This window comes from Prunus mume, linkage group LG7, assembly GCF_029339155.1.
Source record: "Prunus mume cultivar Tortuosa linkage group LG7, ASM2933915v1, whole genome shotgun sequence".
Classification (NCBI taxonomy): Eukaryota; Viridiplantae; Streptophyta; class Magnoliopsida; order Rosales; family Rosaceae; genus Prunus; species Prunus mume.
In genome coordinates, this window is record NC_142704.1 from 4,604,082 (window position 1) to 4,623,155 (window position 19,074).

General features: G+C 36.4%; 2 protein-coding genes and 1 pseudogene across 4 annotated transcripts; all 3 read left to right on the plus strand.

Annotated features, from left to right (window-relative positions):
• Positions 1-1,114: 1,114 nt before the first annotated feature.
• On the plus strand, positions 1,115-3,484 carry LOC103337842 (mediator of RNA polymerase II transcription subunit 10b). The gene is made up of 6 exons (XM_008241007.2): positions 1,115-1,249; positions 2,081-2,340; positions 2,445-2,525; positions 2,619-2,721; positions 2,843-2,932; positions 3,254-3,484. The coding sequence occupies exons 2-6, from the start codon at positions 2,114-2,116 to the stop codon at positions 3,323-3,325; spliced, it is 573 nt and encodes a 190-aa protein (XP_008239229.2). The 5' UTR covers positions 1,115-1,249; positions 2,081-2,113; the 3' UTR covers positions 3,326-3,484.
• An 8,748-nt stretch (positions 3,485-12,232) lies between these two features.
• On the plus strand, positions 12,233-14,227 carry LOC103343501 (aldehyde oxidase GLOX1 pseudogene; annotated as a pseudogene).
• A 2,130-nt stretch (positions 14,228-16,357) lies between these two features.
• LOC103343502 (transcription factor bHLH14-like) lies at positions 16,358-18,400 on the plus strand. Of its 3 annotated transcripts, XM_089041488.1 has the most exons (3): positions 16,547-17,062; positions 17,177-17,455; positions 17,614-18,400. In XM_089041488.1, exons 1-3 carry the CDS (start codon positions 16,711-16,713, stop codon positions 18,297-18,299), a joined length of 1,317 nt encoding a protein of 438 aa, XP_088897614.1. In that variant the 5' UTR covers positions 16,547-16,710; the 3' UTR covers positions 18,300-18,400. The 3 variants fall into 3 exon arrangements, with proteins under 3 accessions (XP_008245385.2, XP_088897614.1, XP_008245384.2); XM_008247163.2 differs by having other exon boundaries at positions 16,358-17,455; positions 17,617-18,400; XM_008247162.2 differs by having other exon boundaries at positions 16,547-17,455.
• Positions 18,401-19,074: the final 674 nt, after the last annotated feature.

The window sequence follows — 19,074 nt, forward strand, 5'->3', positions numbered from 1 at the left end:
ATTGTGACTAAAACTGATATCTAAATGCTTTAGTCAAACTTAAGTTATAGAAACTAATCACACCTTTAGGCAGGAAATCACTCTATAAATGCAATGAACTTTCAAAACAAAAATTTGCATAGCCAAGCATAAAGCACAAGAATTAGTACAAATTCAACACCTTTGGGTGAGATGAAATAATACTAACCAAGTTTTTCATGACTACATTAGTTTATAGCTAAACCCAGTAGACAACTTCTTTGGAAGAAAATCTACCTATTAATGTTTATAAACTATTTTTCTTTTCTTTGTAATGTTGAAAGAGGTTTGAATCCCCCTTGTTGATTTTAATAAATAAAAAAAACTGTGTGGTCCATGCTCCTAGAATTAGCTGAGCACGAGGATGATTGGAGGCAGTCAATTGTCATCGATGGCGATTGCAAGCTTAATGGATTCGTCACTGGTTTTATTTATCAGAAAAATGCTAGAAAACTACGTTTTGTTGTGATTTTGAATAATATCACAAATGCGATTCTGATATGAATCGCCACAAACCTACCACGACAAGGGTCACACGGGTTCGCTCTTGGATGGAGATAAAAGGGCGTAGGATACAAGTTGGGCTATTCTTTTTATTTTATTTTATTTAAAGGCCAGGCTGGGCTATATATAGGCCGGGAAAGTTTTACAAAAATGTGCTTCAGCCTTACTTAAACAGAACCTCAGAACCTGGCAAAGGGAGGACTCAGAACCTGGCCATTTCAGAAGCAATTGGACAATTTTTTAGGGGAAATGTAGCCTAAAGTTAGATTTATTTGCACAAGTAAAAAGTGGTATCTATAATTATTTTTTAATTTTCCAAATTCGACAAGACTTGCAAGGGACTTGTAACTCAAGTAGTTAAGAAGTATTTACCCCGACACCCAGAATTTTGTTCGATTCGTCCCTCCCTCAATATCACTTCTGTTAAACAATACTTGAACATAACTTTTGAAACTTGAGAAGTGCAAAGGTTGCATAGTAAGAAGAAGCAGTGTGGGGTCTTATTGGGCCTTTTTGGGCTTAACTGAGGTCAGTCCACTTCAGTATTGCAGCTTAATAATGGGTCTGGCCCAAAAAAACAAAAGTCCCATCTAAGAGAAAATGGAATTAACCGAAACAAATATTTTGACTCAAAAGCGACGTCGCTTCGAAAAGAGTCTGAAACTCCTCTTTCCGTTGGTAGGAGAAAAGCTTCCCCGCCCGGACTTCAACAAGCAATTCTCACCAGGTAACCTAAATTTGAAATTATTCAAAGTTATTATCTTTTCGTTATAAAGAAAAGCTAGATGGGTCATCTTTTTGCTAATTAGGGCTCAATTTCAATTAGGTTTTGATAGATGTCAGTTCTTAACGAATATGAAAATTGGAGTTTGGCAACTTTAATTGGTACCAGCAAATTGGGATTATTGTATTTTTGCGGAATTATATTGGGTTGCATTCGATTTTGGAAAAAGGAGAGCAAGCTTGTTAGAAATCTTTTCCCATGTCTTTGAAAAAAATTGGGCTTTGGAAGAAATTTGATTGCTTTACTGAACTGAAAGAAACTTTAATTATAGGTATATACTAATCTTACTGTTGTCTTCAAGTTTGGGATGATTGAATTTTTAGACTACACAATTTATTGAAGTTGAAAGAGAAGTGCTGTGTAAAGCAACCTCTGGATATTTTTTTTACCCATATAGATTGAAAATTTTAGGTGACTTGGACATAGAGTTAGAATAACATAGCGTGTTTTAGCAAACAGGTTGAATTTTCTCTTACAGATAAATTGAAAGTTGGTTGTTCTGTTGCTTGTTATGAAAATACAAACCCAATTTTATGTTTCCATAAGAAAATAACTGTGGAGTCTCTCTTGGAAACTGAGAAAAATGCACATGAAAAGTTTATTTCAAGTTTTACTAAAGCCAAGTGGGTTTGTTATACGAATCACGTGCACAAATATTTGCATCAGCTGCACTTTTACTGTTTGTATTTTGGGAAGTTCTAAACTACCAATTTCACGGAAAACCTGTGGTTTATCTAATGTTTTACTGCTAATTGGCTAATTTCCACTTGACAGGTACGTTTTTAAAGAGCTTTGGAGTGGACTGGGATGGATAAATCCCAGAATGCAACAGCTGCAACCGGTGGGAGTGGCGGAAACGGGGTTTTGGTCCCTCAAACCAATGATACAACAGGAGCAACAGTGGTAGATGATCCAAAGCAAAACCTGAACGACGTCAATAACTCTATTCAGAAAATTTTGGGGCTCATTCACCAGCTCTACCTCACTGTCTCTTCGTTCAATGCTGCCTCTCAGCTCCCCCTCCTCCAACGCCTGTAATTTTCTCAGTCTGAGCTTCTTCAATAATTATTCAAACCTTTTGTTCTCAATATATTTATTGTTGCTTGAAGACTTTCTCACATTAGGTTTGATCTCTCAGAAATGCTCTTGTTATTGAGCTTGACAACATGGCTAAGTTGTCTGAAAAATGCAATATCCAGGTTCCTATGGAAGTTTTTAAGTGAGGCTTCTTCCCAAATTTGCTTTCTAAAACTGAAGCTTCCTCTTTTATGGACAAGCTCTGACTATTGTTGACTTACTTAATTTTGTGTAGTTTGATTGATGACGGGAAGAGTCCTGATGAATTTACAAGGGATGTCATTAACAGCTGCATTGCCAAAAATCAGATCACTAAAGGCAAAACCGATATCTTCAAGGTAACTTTTACAGTGTGAAAATATTGCTTAGTTCCATTTCATTGTTTCCAAGTTTGTCATGATTCCATTTCATTGTTTCCAAGTTTGTCATGATTCAACATCTACTCGTGTTTTTTTATAGAGTTTACGCAAACATCTTCTGGAGGAACTTGAACAAACATTTCCTGATGAAGTTGAATCTTACAGAGAAATACGTGCTGCATCTGCTTCTGTAAGTTACCTTGCATTGGCCCACTAACATCTTGTACAAGGATTTATAAAACTTATTAGCCTCCTTCACAGATGTACTTTGATGTCATATTCTTTTTATACAAATTAAGTGAAGAAACCTTCTGCTTTACTTCCTTTTTGGTCATTCATCGAGATGAACAACCGTTCTTTGAAGGTTTACCTTTTGGCAACTAAATCTGCTGCCAACGTGTTGACTCTGCCCCCAGCAGAAGTCAGACTGTTTGTGTTTATTGTCCATATTTGTGTGTGTGTGGTTCATTATTATTCTCGTAGGGGTTTAAGCTGTTTACTTATGATACAGGAAACAAAACGGCTTGCACAAGCACAAAGCATATTACAGAATGGGGATATGAAGGTCAAACCGGAGCCTTAAATGCGTGATGTGTTTATGTATCATGTTCTTTGAGTCCACGTCTTACGAATACCGTGCTTGTAATTGTAATCTGATGGGATGTGAATTCAAGAAGTTCTCATGCATGTGTGATTGAATATTACATTTCCAATTGCTTAAAAATATGAGAATTTTGACGAAGTTCTTCACCTTTTCATCATTTTAGTGATAAGGATCCCTTTGAATATTAGTTTCTACACTTGTAATATGCTCTGGGACCTGTCAATTTCCTCTGTTACATATTAATAAAGTTTGAAAACAAGGAATTTTACAGTTCCTGAAGTTTGTGGAGGACTTGCTTCACATTTGTATAAATGGAGCCCAAATTCAATTGTGATTTGGGCCTTCAAACTAATCAACCAGACAAACCCAAACCACTGTGAAAATGAAAAATTGCCCAACAAGTCAAATAAAAATCTTTAAAAAAGAAAAAGAAGTCCAGAACTGACATATTGGTACTGGTAGCTTTTATAACAATGATAAAAAAATTGCCACGTTTGCCAGTAAAAACTGTCTCCTCCAGCAGCTCCTGCACTTTCTCAGTTGTTTCGTTGGAGCTTTATTTATATAATAACTACTAAAGCAAAACTTAATGCGTCGTGGTATGTATGTTTGGGTTTGAAGTTTGAAATATATATATATATATATATATATTTATATAAGAAGCACTCCCACCAAAGCCTTGGTTTTATTTTCTACGTTGTGTAGTTTGCAAAGAATCTTCTTCGCTCAATCAAGGCCTACATGAGAGAAAAGCCAGAGCAAAAGGGCCGTCACCTTTTCCACTTTTTACAACTACTCTTGCACCTTCATTTTCTTAATGTTTATTTGTATGGGGACGAGGCCAATAGCTTCATTATTTTAAGCAACAATATTATATTTAACAATGGGGTTAAAGATTTTAAGATCAATTAGTGGCTGCTGCTGCAACAAAGTGCTTTAGAAATGAGCTTGTTTGAAAAAGAAAATGTAAATAAGAAATGGGAAATGGAGTATAGTCAGCTGGATCCATATTTATGATTGGCCATCTCGGTAAATGCACCAGACACACACAAAACACCATGTGTAGTCCACTTCTATATGATGACTCAACGCCCGGAACGTCTTAGTATTAGTGTCGAAAGCAATGCATAAAAAGTTACCATTACAATTCTTAAAGAAAACTTCTAAATTTGAAGCTCTATCTTAAAATGTTATTAGTGGTGAAAAAAAAGGAAAGGTAAAGCACCATATTTTTGTCCATCAAAGCGATTTGATGAATGGGGTTGTGATTACAAATTGGTCACACAGCAGGTAGGTACTGAGCTTTGGAAATAAATGTTTGAAGAACTTTGATGAGGAAATGGGGAGGAGACAATGCCGTTAATATGTGTGGTGGGAATTGGGAAAGAACAAAAATCTAGGTAAAGTTTGGTATCCGTCTAAAGATGCTTTTAGGTCAATCACCATGAAATTAGGGAGCCCGGGAAAAGAAAAATGCAAATCTCACACATTTTTCTTTATGAAAAAAATATATATATTTCTCATGAGATTGGGGTCAAAGAGGTGACTGCAGGTCAATGGACATCTTAATGTGGTCCTGAATCCAACCAAAATGTTGCCATGCTTCCTATTTTGTGTTTTCCACTTTTTTTTTTTTTTTTCTATCTTAAATAGCTTTATTTTTTTAAAAACATTGATGGTAAATGGGTAAAATTGAATTTTGTTTTGGCACAAACTCGTTTATCTTATTCAAGCAACTTGGTCACCAAGCACCCAATTTGAATTTAAATTTCAATCCCTGTAGTTGCAAAAAATTATTTTCTGTGGTTGCTGTGGCTTCTTTGACAAAGCTTGAATTAATTGCTATACTAGCTAGGATGGTTGATCATCTATATATATAACTTCAAAAGGCTATTGGTATGCTTGCTACATGATGATAAATTGAGGTCAATTTTGTAGTTGGCTATGATTTGACAACACATGACTTCTTTATGTAATTTTCATTTTCAACTTCTCACTCACTTCTTTGGGTTAAGACTCACATGCTCATTGGAGATTAGTATAAGAAAAGGAAAAACTTAATGAGTTGCATTATCAATAAAAATCTGATCATAATATTAGAGGAATGTCATGTTTGTCGTCACGTGTTTATTAGTGTTTGAGAAGTACTGGTGATAGTGGACTTTACAAAAATCAACGATTCGAAGTTGACAATTTATATATGCATAAGATTGTACCTCCCATTTCTGATATGTTTAAACATTTAAAATTAATATACAACAACATGCAAGGTGAATTTGCTTAGAATTAGGCAAAGCAATGTGTATGATGATTTACATAACATATATGATGCATAGGTGAATTTTGGAATGAGAATGGATAGACCATGCTATGAACAGTAGACCAGCAAGCACCTGAAAAATAATGAGCTGTAGCCTGTAAGCCTGAAGGCCTGAATGCTGACTCTTCTTTCTCCTTCCCCCAACTTTTTAAATTTGTCAGTCACTCTGTGTCGTCATCTTGAATCCCCCGCGACCGTAGTAATAAAAAGAAGTGAAAACGCACTCAACGAGGGATTCTCCTTTTCGTGAATATTATTAAATGCTTTACCAAATTCCACCATAAATTATATTCAAATAACAAAAATATATGCAAAAGAAAAAAAAAGGTAGAAAAAACCCAAAATCCAAAAAAAAGTTTCCTATATAGGGGTCGGTGAATTAGCTCAACTAAACCACTGAGACTCATCCTTTTCGTTTACTTTGTTGGTGTCTCATCTTTATCATGGTCTTCGTCACCATCGTAAGGCTCAAAATGGGTTTTCATTTTTAGGGTTATAAATACTCATCAATCATCGTCCTCATATCATCACAGAAAAAGGAAAAGAAAAAAAAGCGTAGAGAGGCTAATTGAGCTTAGAATTGGCTTTGTGGAATTGGGTTTTTGTTAAAAGTTGAAATCTTTGGGTAGAGAGATGATGAGATTGATGGAATTAGTGTTGTGGGCTGATGATATGATTAGGTCATGATGCTTTAGCTGTAGAGGAGACCAGGGATTTGATATTAACGTGTAAAGTGTGTGTGTGTGAGTGAGTGAGGGGAGGGTTTAAGGCTCTGTGTGTGTGTATATATATATGTATATATATTGCATGGTAGAGACGATGGGACAAGTGAGTGAGAGAGAGAGAGAGAGAGAGAGAGAGAGAGTGAAGGGGGTTTTGGGTCGTGGTCATTTCTGTAAACCCAAGACCCAGTTGGTAGGGTCATGGAGGGGGGGGTCTCTGCTACTTTAATTTACTTTGTCCTTTTCACCCTCCTCTCTCTCTCTCTCTCTCTCTCTCTCTCTCTCAAGTCTCAGCCTTTTTATCCCATCATCTCTCGTACCACCCATTTCATTTTTCTCATTCACCATAATCACACACACCGCTCCTCTGTTTCTCTCTGTCTTCTCTGCTAAGTTTAGAAGTAGCCTGAGGTTTCTTGGGTCAACTTGGTTCTGTGAAATAGGGGCAAAAAACAAAGATCAAAAGAGAAGAGGAAGCTAATTTGTTTTTGAGGGGAATGTTGTCTGGCTCGAGGCCCCTAACTAGATCCATGATCTTCATCTCAACTGATGTCAATTTTAATCAACAATATAGACTCAGTTGAGACAGATCATTTGGTTCTACATTTAGTGACGTCGGACCAGGCTTCATTCCCCCCAATTATTGCTTCCAATCACACAGATCTTCACTTACCCATGTTAGATTTTTGCCTTGATCATCAAAAGGTGAGGCCTTTTTTCAATCTTTTGTTGATTTTTTTTTCTTTTCTGCCTTTATATCTATGTATTTTTCTGAACTTTATTTAACCCCCCCTTTTTTTCTGTTGAAAGAAAGAAATTTTGTACATGGGTAGTTGGGCAGGCAGATGCAGATTGGTGTAATGATGAAGGGGTTTGACTGTTCTTCTCTTTTAACCTTTTATCTCTGACGGAAGTGGGGAAAAGATCTTCATCATTACTCTTTTATTTTATTTATCTTCTAAATTTCATGAATATCAGCAGCATATATGCAGGGTTGCGTTTTCTTTGTCAGGCTTCCCCCACGCCCTCTAACTCTTTCAGGTTCATATCATTGGGCTGGTTTTTTTCATGATGGCTTTCAAGAATCTTCTCTGTCCACTTCTGCTCTCTCTAATCCCACACTTCACTTTTAATTGCCTTCTTTTACCTACCACAACCCTATTTTCACTTGTGCATTATAGCACCATAGCCTATATAGGGTTTCCATTTTCCACACTAAGGTCTCTCTCTCTCTCCCCTTCTTAAATATTGACCTTGTTCTATTTTCTTAAATACATTCACTGTTAATTTTCTTATTTTTTCCCTTCTGATTATTATTTATATTATACATGAATTCTGGTTGCTGCTCTGCAGATTTACATGCCTGCAGAACAAGTGCTTGATGATCTTTTGTATTTTTTCCTTTATGTTCAATTTACTTCTTTTGTTGTTAGTGTTAGTTGGTGGAGCCAGCTTTGGAGCTGTGTATTGTATTGTAATCTCCGTCACTCTGGATCTGTGATAATTCAGATGATTAGTTTGGTTGGATTGTAAAGGATTCGTGTAGATCTGAGTTCTTTTATAAAGATCATGTTTATTCTTTATTATTATGCTATTAATATCTTTGAAAGATGTGATCCAAGCTTATGCTTCAATTCCATCTGATCCCATCACATGAATTATACAGAGAGAGAATAATCTTTCAAGGCTGACAGATGTGAGATGTATGACTAAGTTGTATCTGAGAAGCAACCCCAGTTCTTACACTGTTGAAATAACCCTCTTAAAAATTTCAGTTTTCTTCAACACAATGCGAATTTTTTTATAATTTGAATGACAACACAACACAAGACAATGTGATTTTGATTGTGCTCTCAGGGATATAATTTTCATGCAAAACAAGTAAAGGAAAAAACGATGCGATAGATTGGACTTCTCTGACTCTGGCTGGGTTCACAAGACCTTAAATTATGAAGCACTCTCCTCTTTGCTCATAAGCGAGATGCACTTGGCAGCTAGAATTACGTACTTCAATTTTCTTACTTCTATATGTACATATAATATTTAAACTATTTGTATAGACTATGGAACTTGAATACATGAATAACTGTGTGCCAAGTACTGATTATTGGTATTGCTTCATGTATTACGTACCAAATGTAGACCGAATATCAAGCGATCAAATGTCGATAATGTACCATAAAATGATACCGAGTATAAAACATTTTTATAAAAAAATGTCGACATTCTAATCGTCTTCCTAATTTGCTTAAGATTTCATGGCACTGCCTAGGCACACTGTAACTCATTTCTCTCAAAATGTGTGCTATATAGCTCTGTGTGTGTGACAGTGAAGAAAACTTGTATGGTGGGGCGGCCTGGTGGGGTTGACGTGATTTCGTGTATGATTTCCTCCAGTTTGCTGTTGCTTACAGATCTCATATCAGGACACATAAATAAATATGTTAAGAACAGGAACAATGGATGAGGATATGTGAACAGAAAAAAAAAAAAAAAAAGTACTTGAAATTTTTGAAGAGAAGGGTAAAGAGTTAAATTCTTTTAATGAATTAATGTTTGTAGCGTCAGCGAAAGATGTGAGGACAAGCCGTGATGGTCGTCTGGTTTCTCTCTCTCTCTCTCTCTCTCTCTCTCTGATGCACATATCCTGTCATCAATTTCTGAAGCTGGTTGCATATGCAACACTAAATGCCTTTAATGGCTTCTCTGACTCTTTCAGAAATCTGAATCATTTTGCCATAATTACAAAGTTGAGTCAACATCAGCAGTTACGCCATGGATTCCTCTTTTGCTGACATTTCTTTCTCTCATTTTTTCAAGACTTTCCTGATGATATTAAATTAATTACTAGACCGTGATGTTTCAACATTTCGGTACACCTCCTGCTTGTGTTTTTTGTGTAAACAAAACCCAATGCGTTTTTTTCTTTTCTTTTTGGATTTCTGAAAACTTTGTAAATTAGCAGAACTTCAGTACAGTAGAAATGTCAGCTTAAATGGTGCAACCCGTGCAACATTCAACTTGACCTGTTACAAATTAAACCCTCATCAGATTCATGAAGAAGGCAAAGCAATTGTTGCATGCTCTTTCAGAGTTGGGTTTTGTTAATACATTTAGACTTGTTATGTACATGGAAACTAAATTGTATATTCCCTTTAAATCCTCACCAAGAGGATGAATTGAAGATGGAGACGAAGAAGAAAACTCTCAGAAAATTTCAAATAGGTTCCCTTTTTTAATGATACGTGCTAAATGCCAAACAGATATTAACTAAAAGAAACTCTTGTCAATATTCTGACATTTATATTTTCATGCTCGTGAACTGCCTTTTTAGTGCTAACAGATTATCTTTAGAAAATTAATCCAAACGCATACATGGGCTTAGTCAAATAGGAATAGAACGGATTTGCTCCCCACTCTGCATCCAAATTCGAAATTCAAATCACCATCATCGTAGTTTAGGTTAGATTAAATTAAAATATCGCTTGTATAAAAATAAAATAAAAATCTAATCCAGTACATATTTCACTGCAAATGATGCAGCTAATATGGCCCATGGCCTCTCGACTTCTGTTGATTAGGAGCATAGGTTACCCCTCTCTATTGTATCTTCCTTCGACCTCTCTGGGCTTCCTTGCCATAGAGGTTTCATTTTGTAATTTTTATTTCTGCATAAATAAATAAAAAATTGTTCAATTTTCATGATGCATTCAAATTTAATTAATATATTCTATCATGTATCAAATAAAAAGGTGTAAACTAGAATTCTCAAGCACTTCATACGTATGAGATTGATTTACGTATTTTGTTTTTATATAATTTTATTATCATTTATAAAACATGAAGAAGTGCTTCAAGGGTTGTCAAATCCAATTTTGTTCAGAAAGAAAAAAGAAAAAAGAAAAAAAAAACATGCGACATGAACACTGTGGCCCACATGCATTAGACGACTTTGAAATTTTGAAAAGTCAAGTTGCGCTCCACAATGTATAACATTCCAATGAAGTCTTGTATAGCTAAGCTACAATGTTTGAGACTCAATTTGTTGGGCCAAATTAGTTTTGGTCCAATCCCCTGTTTGGTATATAAGTGATTTGGGCCTGGATTGAAAGCAAATCAAATCAATCCTCTCAAACAATTGCTGTGTTTCGCATGTTGGACCACACATAAAGTTGGACTATTTCATGCTATCGTGGATTGGACTGGACTATCAGACAAATCCTTTGTTTTTAGAAAAAATTAATAATTACATAGACACCCCTCTATGTGTCAAATTAATTGATGTAGGCTTTTGGTAATCACCTCACTGAATTTTGGGGTGTTTTGATTTTGCTATATGAGTTGCAGACTAATAATTGGAAGCAGCTTAGCATGTGTTCTGATTCTGAACACTTTCTCAATTATGAGGTATTTGGTTTTTAGTCAAATCCTGCAACTGTAAACCTATGTTTCACAAACATGAATACGGCGCTACGGATACGCGACACGAGATACAAGGAAACGGCAAATCTCAAAAAATAGGACATGGAACATGGCAATTAATTTATATATCTATATATATAATAATTCTTATATATATTTATTTAAGAACAAAAAACAAAATATTGATGTTCATACTCCAATTTCACAAGAGCATATAATGAAATTCAAGTTTTCCAAGCTTTTCAAATGTACTTTATTAATTTTATATGAATTATAGTTGAATTAACACATTAGTTTAAACACGGGTATCTGAATGAGTGTTCGAGGAGTGTCCGAGCGTCTGACACTTTGACACTTGCTGTAAACTTCTTTCTGCATACCACAGCCCACAGGAAGCTTTCAGCTAAACCTCCTTGGGACTGTCTTCCCTAACCATTTTCAGTAGAAGAAAAAAAAAAGCATTGATATAGAAGGAAGGAAATTAACACCGTAATTTAACCTTTTTTTTAAAAAGGAGTGTAAGTGTCACCACTTTTAAAAAAAGCACTCTGTTTTAACATTTTGTCCAAAGGAGCATTGATGATCTGGTGATGTCCTTCTTGCTAGTAATAAAATTGGAAGGTGCACAGAATTCATCTATAGTGTGGTACCTTTCCTCTGATTGCAATCTCTCTTGATGCTTTTATTATTTATTAAAAGAAAATACAGCACACAGTTTCACTTTCATGGCAAAATTATATTTTGATCCTGCTATTTTCACTCATTTTCCACTTTGATATAGTTCATGATTTTCCTGCATAAACTGGGACTTGGTTTGCTGTAAGTCCCTTGCTCATCTAAAGTTCCGAATTATTATTTGTTTCCTTATGAAAGCATGCATAAGTTATTTGACATAAACTTCAGATTTAGACTTGAGCAAAAGAGTCGATGACAATCATGTCATGTTAAAGATTTACCCCACTGCCAAATTAAACAGGTTCAGTCTTCAAAGAACACGCATTTCCACCAACAATGGCGTAAATGCTCTGCTGAGAAAAGGCAAAAACACAAGTGGTTCATGCATTTACATTTTTACATTCAGAATTTTCTTTTGGTCCCCCATTCTGCAATCTGAACTTGGCCATTCAATTTACAGCTAATGCATGTTGGTAAAGTTGATGAGTACTGTGGCATAGTAACGTTATACATGTTTGTACCCCACTTGCAAAAGCTACAATTCAAGCTTGAATCAGAATCCATTTCTGCCATAGTTAATTGCATGACTGGCTGCTGCTACAGTTCTGTCAACCAAAAAGAAAAAAAGAAAAAAAGAAAAAAAGACCAAAAATGGCTGGCTAATTAGAGCTCATCTGCACTGGCCATGCATGCTAATATTGCAGCTACTTAAGGCCTCCTGTTTTCAGAAAGACCACTGACCTACGAAACACCATCCACCAGATGCCAATGTCCTACAAAGCATTGGCCACCACCTGAGTTTGGAAACTCTTTTGTGTTTTCTTCAAATTAATGCAGTTGTGGTAAGCAGAAATGTATTTATGAATTAAATCACTAATTAATGCCTGATTCTCCCACCAAGAAAATTGTTCACTGGGTAATGATTTAGGCCTGATCAGAACCGCTGCTCCTTTATTCAATCAATTCTGAACAACATAAATAGATGGGGTCTGAGTCTAAGCATCATCACAGAACAGAAATTAAACATGGAAGCAAAAACCTCTGTGTTTCTAGCATTGGCAATATGCTCATTGTTCATCAATTTGGCCCAATGCAGCCAACTAATCTACCAGGGCAAGTGGAAGCTGCTGAAGAGAAGCATTGGAGTCTCAGCAATGCACATGGCATTGTTACCAAATGACAAAGTCATCATCTTTGACAGAACAGATGCTGGTCCATCCAACCTCACTCTTCCGCAAGAGAAGTGCGCAAGAGTTCATCATCAATCAGCTCATGAAGCCAGTGATTGCTATGCTCATTCTGTTGAATTCAACCCCGCAAACCGCGATTTTCGACCGCTTACTATATCAACCGATACATGGTGTTCTTCAGGTGCATTGTCACAAGATGGTGTGCTTATACAAAGTGGAGGGTATGATGATGGATACAAAGTTGTTAGGTACTTCAAGCCCTGCTTAGACTGTGATTGGATTGAGGAACAAAATGGCCTTATTGTACCAAGATGGTATGCTTCCAATCAAGTCTTACCAGATGGAAGAATCATTATTGTTGGTGGGAGATTTCAGTTCAATTATGAGTTCATCCCCAAAACCTCAACTAATGACAAGAAGCTATACCAACTTCCATTCCTCGAAGAAACAATGCACTTGCCAAAGGTACCCAACAATTTGTACCCTTTTTTACACCTCTCAACTGATGGGAATCTCTTCATTTTTGCAAACGACCGCGCAGTTCTTTTCGATTATGTGCAAAACAAAGTCGTTACAAAGTTTCCAGTCATGCCAGGAGGTGTTTCGAGAAACTATCCAAGCACAGGCTCATCTGCCCTGCTTCCTATTAGCCTTGTGGGAAATAACAGCTCTCCAACTGTTGAAGTTTTGGTCTGTGGAGGGACATTTCCTGATTCGAATGTAAAGGCCAATGCTGGCATATACATGCCTGCATCAAAAAGCTGTGGTAGATTAATAATCACAGAAAAAAACCCAAATTGGGAAATGGAGGAAATGCCCATCAACAGAGTCATGGGTGACATGATTTTGCTGCCAACAGGGGATGTGCTGATCATAAATGGTGCGGCTAGTGGAACCGCTGGTTGGGCAGTGGCAAGAGAACCGGTTCTGAACCCAGTTCTTTACAAACCAAACCATGAAAAAACCGGCCGGTTTGAGCTAATGAGCCCTACAACAATACCTCGCTTGTATCACTCAACAGCACATTTGCTATCTGATGGGAGAGTTTTGGTTGGTGGCAGCAACCCAAATGTGAACTACAATTTCACTACTTTGTACCCTACTGAGCTCAGTCTAGAAGCATTTTATCCACCATATTTGAGTACATCATCAAGGTCCAGGCCATCGATAGATTTGATCAAACCAGGAGTGGATCTTACTTACTTGCAGAAATTTTACCTGGGATTTAAGACAAATTATGTGCCGGACAAGATTTACGTGACCATGGTGGCTCCATCATTTACTACACATTCTTTTGCCATGAACCAGAGGGTGCTAGTTTTGGACTTCAGCCAAGTGGGGAAGAATGGCAATATATCTGGTTCTAAAGGCTACATAAATCTCGAGGGTTTTGCACCAGCAAGGCCTGAATTGGCACCACCAGGATATTACTTATTGTTTGTGGTGTGTGATGGGATACCAAGTAGAGGAATGTGGGTTCGCATTAAGAAGTTGTGATTGATTATGGCTGTAAATGATGAAGGTTAATTAATTAACTTGAGATCTCTGATTTTATTTATTTTCATGTCATTTATAATTTACGTACAAAAAAATTCAGCATAAATCTAAAGTGGAGTTACTTGTCAATGAGAGAAGTTTCATTAAGAATAAACTTACAAATAAAAAGGCTTAAAGATTAGTTTAACATCACCTCAAAGCGTGGAAGAAAAACTTCCTTAGATTTGGCCCTCACAATTTTTTGTTGTTGTCAATCTTTTCTTGTATCAGTTAAAATATAAGGCAATAAAATCTTATAATTACAATACTGGCTCCTCAAAAAGACAAGCTACTAACTCCGCCATTAACATAGTACGTATGTTTGCCGAAAAAGAAAAAAGAAAACCTAGTACACATACATGCCCACAATATGTGCTTTAGAGTGAGCTGATCAAAAGACCTCTTTGTATATGGGACTCCAGATTAGGATACTGTTATGATTAATTAATTAGCATCATGATGCATCCCGGAAACACAATAAAAGGGATCGATGAACGTCAAATCTTAAAAGAAGAACTAAAATCCGCTACCATTCTGAAATCCACTAGAAAAAAATGAAAATATTATCAGTAACTTCATTCGTATAAAACTTTTAATTTTCAATATCTGAAAAATAGGGGCCTTACACGGTGAGCACCCCTCCTTCCTTTGCTCTGTTATTTTTTATTTTTTCTCCATTGTGTAATGTTGTTTTGTGCTTGATCCAACCGGCAGCTATAGAATGTGGGCGGTTGGAATGGGGGTGGGGTGGAAAGTGGTGGGTCGTGAGTTGCAGAGAGAGGGGAGAGAGTTTTCCAACAACAAAAAAATTTAAATTTTTTCTTCAGTTTTTTCAATTATTTTAATTTTAATTGATCTTTAATTGTTAATTTTTTATAATTTATTTCTATCAACTGATGTGGCACAATGTATATTTGAGTTTAGATGAGTCATTGATTGCCACGTTATCGTTTAACGGATAACTTAACAGTCAAACTAAGGGAGGTATGAAAATGGTAGAAAAATCAAATTTTGGGTATGAAGTTGAGAAAAGAAAAACTTTGTGTGGTAAAGTCGTAATTTCAGGAAACTTTAGAGTAGTAAAGTCAAATTAACCCTTTAATTTAATATGCACAAAATTCAAAATTCCAACAAGATAGTTTCATCTTACACCAACCATTAGATCATATTTTCTTATCTCAGTCTTATCCATCGAATTATTATCAATGATTTGCACAAAATCTAAAAATACGATAAAATAAAATTTCAGGGGTGTATCCAATTCTAACTTTTAAAGACTTTTTGTAAGTGAGTGACTTTGAAGGAGTTGACAAATTCTTAATGACTTTTACATACTTTATAAACTTAAGTGATATACTTTCATATACTTTTATCATAGAGTTTTACATACTTTTATCTACTTTTTTTAATATTTATTTTATGAATAGTATTTTTTTACTTTGGAAAAATGTTCTCTCACATCTCTTTCTCTGCCCATTCCCATTCTCTGTGTGGCCTGAATGTACCCTCAGCATCAATGTACATTGCTTTTCCCTCACCACCTCCTTGATCTAATGGGAGCTGAAACATCAAAATGATTTAGAAGTGCACTACAGTGAATCGAAATTATAGGTTGTAGTTGGGTGGTTTCTGTACCAGCACAACATGTTAAAGAGAAAAGAAAGTCACTTACTTGGCAAGTGACGCAAAGCGTGTGACACAGCTGGGTCTTTCCAGAAAGGAACTCACCAGATAACTCAGTAATAGATCCAGTGTCGATTCCTCTTGTCAGAAGAAAACCACGCAGAAACTTTGATACCAGAGAATTATCAACTGAAGTTTAAATTATTACATTCCTATTGATAAAACAAAGACTCAATTCTAAGACCTGGCAAGTTCTTGAAGTTGGAGACAGGTCTTGGTTAAAAAAAGAAGAATACTGGAAACTGACCCTCCAATATCACAAAACATTTTATCAATATTTAATGTCAAATTGAATATGTCAGGGGCAACTTTTGTAAAAACTATCTTAAAGTGGCAAAATTGAATACCTCCCAACGTTATACTTCATCTCGCATAAAATAAATCTATGGTATCATCATCAATACGCTTTTCAGACAAACAGAATAAAAAAATTGTTCTTAATTAAGCAAATGAAAATTGTGCGTGCATATGGAACAGAAGTTTATTCATTGATAGATAGTTCAAAATATTAAAAATCGTACAACTAGGGCATATGGAAAAATCTTCTTACAGAATAGTTAACAATATTTCCCCAAAAATCCAGCCAACCTGTGTTTATCGCGTGGCCCGCCATTAGACCTAGGTTATCATTTTCCCAAAATCCAGCCAATCTGTGCTTATCCATGGGACGCCATTAGTCTCATCACGTTTGTATTACAACCTCACCCACTCACACAGTTTCTTCTTCCGGTACTACTTCTCATCCTCTGCCGCTCTCTTGCTTTCTTTTGGTCCCAACGTTATACTCCCTTCCTTTTATAGAAAAAAAGTTTAGCCATGGAAGAAATTATACCCTCATCTTCTCCACCCCAACTTTGTCAAGAAAACTCAGTCTCATTCCAACAACGTCTCCAGTTCATAGTTCAGAACAGGCCTGAATGGTGGGTGTATTCGATTTTCTGGCAAGCCTCCAAAGACAGCAATGACCAAGTTGCCTTGTCATGGGCCGGCGGCCATTTCGAAAGCCCTAGGGACTTGGCATCCAAAAGAAGCAACAAAATGGTCAATAATAAACATTTTGTTGAGAGGAAGAAGGTGATTAACAACAGAGAAGCTGAATCTCTTTTCCATGAAGAAATGGACTTGGACATGAGGCTAGTTGATCATGGAGTGGGAGACGTTACTGATTGTGAGTGGTTATACTTTTACAGCATTTCTTTAACCCAGTCATTTGTTGCAGGCCATGCGACAAATAATATTCTGGGTCGTTCGTTTTGCTCTGGTGGTTTTGTTTGGCTTGCAGGTGACCATGAGCTTCAGTTTTATGAGTGTGAGAGAGTGAAAAAGGCTAGAATGCATGGAATTAAATCTCTGGTTTGTATTGCAACTCCTTGTGGGGTTCTTGAGCTGGCTTCTCTAGATGTGATCAAAGAAGATTTGGGTCTTGTGCATCTTTCAAAATCGTTATTTCTATCAGACAACAACAGGGTTTCAAAGCAGGACAGCCGTGACGGCAATGCACTTCTTCCTCCCTTGGAAAGTGGGATGTTTTCAGGAGGTCAAAAAGATTTGACCAAACAAGGTAAGCTTGGAATTTGATTGGTAGTTATTATCAAACATTGACCAAAACTGCTGACAATGTCATATTTTATTTTAGGACATATGGTTCTAAAATTTCAAACAATTTCTACTGACATTTGATATGTTATTGTAACACTGTCTTCTATACATTTTAACAAGAAGGTGATAGAAAAGAAGCTGCACCTATCAATATAGGTGGGTCTTCATCAGACTCTGCCGATAATTTCACTTCTGATAATACAGAGAGTACCCGATTGAAAAAGAGAGGAAGATCATCATCAAACCATGCACCACAATTATTAAAACATGTCGAGGCGGAGAGACAGAGACGGGAGAAGCTTAACCATAGATTTTATGTACTCCGCTCAGTCGTTCCAAATGTGTCGAAGATGGACAGATCTTCTTTGCTAGCTGATGCTGTGGCATACATCAATCAGCTCAAAGCAAAGATTGAAGAATTGGAGGACAAAATCCAATCACAACCCCAAAATCCCAAAAGAGGAAATGTGAGCAATGCTGATCATCATCACTATAGCCAAAGCACCAGCCCCATAGTTGATTTTCATCATTCAAACAATAACAATACTAATAGAGCAGCTGATGCTCTGGAAGTGGATGTGAAGATTTTAGGCTCAGAAGCCGTGATACGAGTTCAGTGTCCAGATCAAGAATACCCGTATGCTAAATTGATGAATGCACTCAAATCCCTTCGGCTACAAGTTTATCATGCAAGCATTTCAAATGTGAAAGAATTGATGATTCAAAATGTTGTGGTAAGAGTGCCTTATGGGTTCACTAGTGATGAGGCCATGAGAGTGGGTATTATGAAAAAATGGTACAATTAGTTTCCCTATAGGCTAATGATGAGGACAACGATTTTGCTAGTTCTTCTTCTTTTGTGCTTGTTGTAACTCAAAATCCGTGAAAGCTAATATTTGAGGGTACACTTCTTTTCTAATGAGTAGAAAATGATAGGTTGATTCTTTTTTTGGTCGGAACAGTGATTCTTTTTTCTAGTAACATAATAGTACATATGTTTTTTTTGCCAGAAAAGAAAAAAGAAAAACTTAGTACACTGTGTCATATGCCAATTCAATCAAGTCGCGTTCCTGTGTCACAAACCAGAAATATTACAAGCATTGGCAATCATAATCCGTTCAATCTTCGTCAATTTGGTCGTTTGCAAGCTACCTGAAGAGAAGAGGTAGGGGAATCTCAGCAATGCACATGGCATTGTTACCCAAATCACAAATCCCTTATCTTGACAAAGCAGATGCGGGTCCATCCAACCTTTTACTTGTTTAGGACCAAGGATAGGTCCAGTGCAGACAGCTGGAGGCCCATCTGTTTTTGTGGCCCCAATTTCAATCACATGCATGCAACTGGTTAACCCATGTCATCATTAGTAGATCTAGTTAATTAAGGGCTCATTTGGTAGTAATTTTGAGAACTACCTCTTATGTGATTCTTCATATAATCACTTTTAAGTGATTATGGGGTAGAAGCACCTCCTATGTGTTTCTCCATAAAATCACTTAGGACATATTTACGTATCAGTAACGGAGAAAGTAAGAAATCAAAGAATTTAGGAATTAGGAAAGTATTGAATCGGTATGGAAA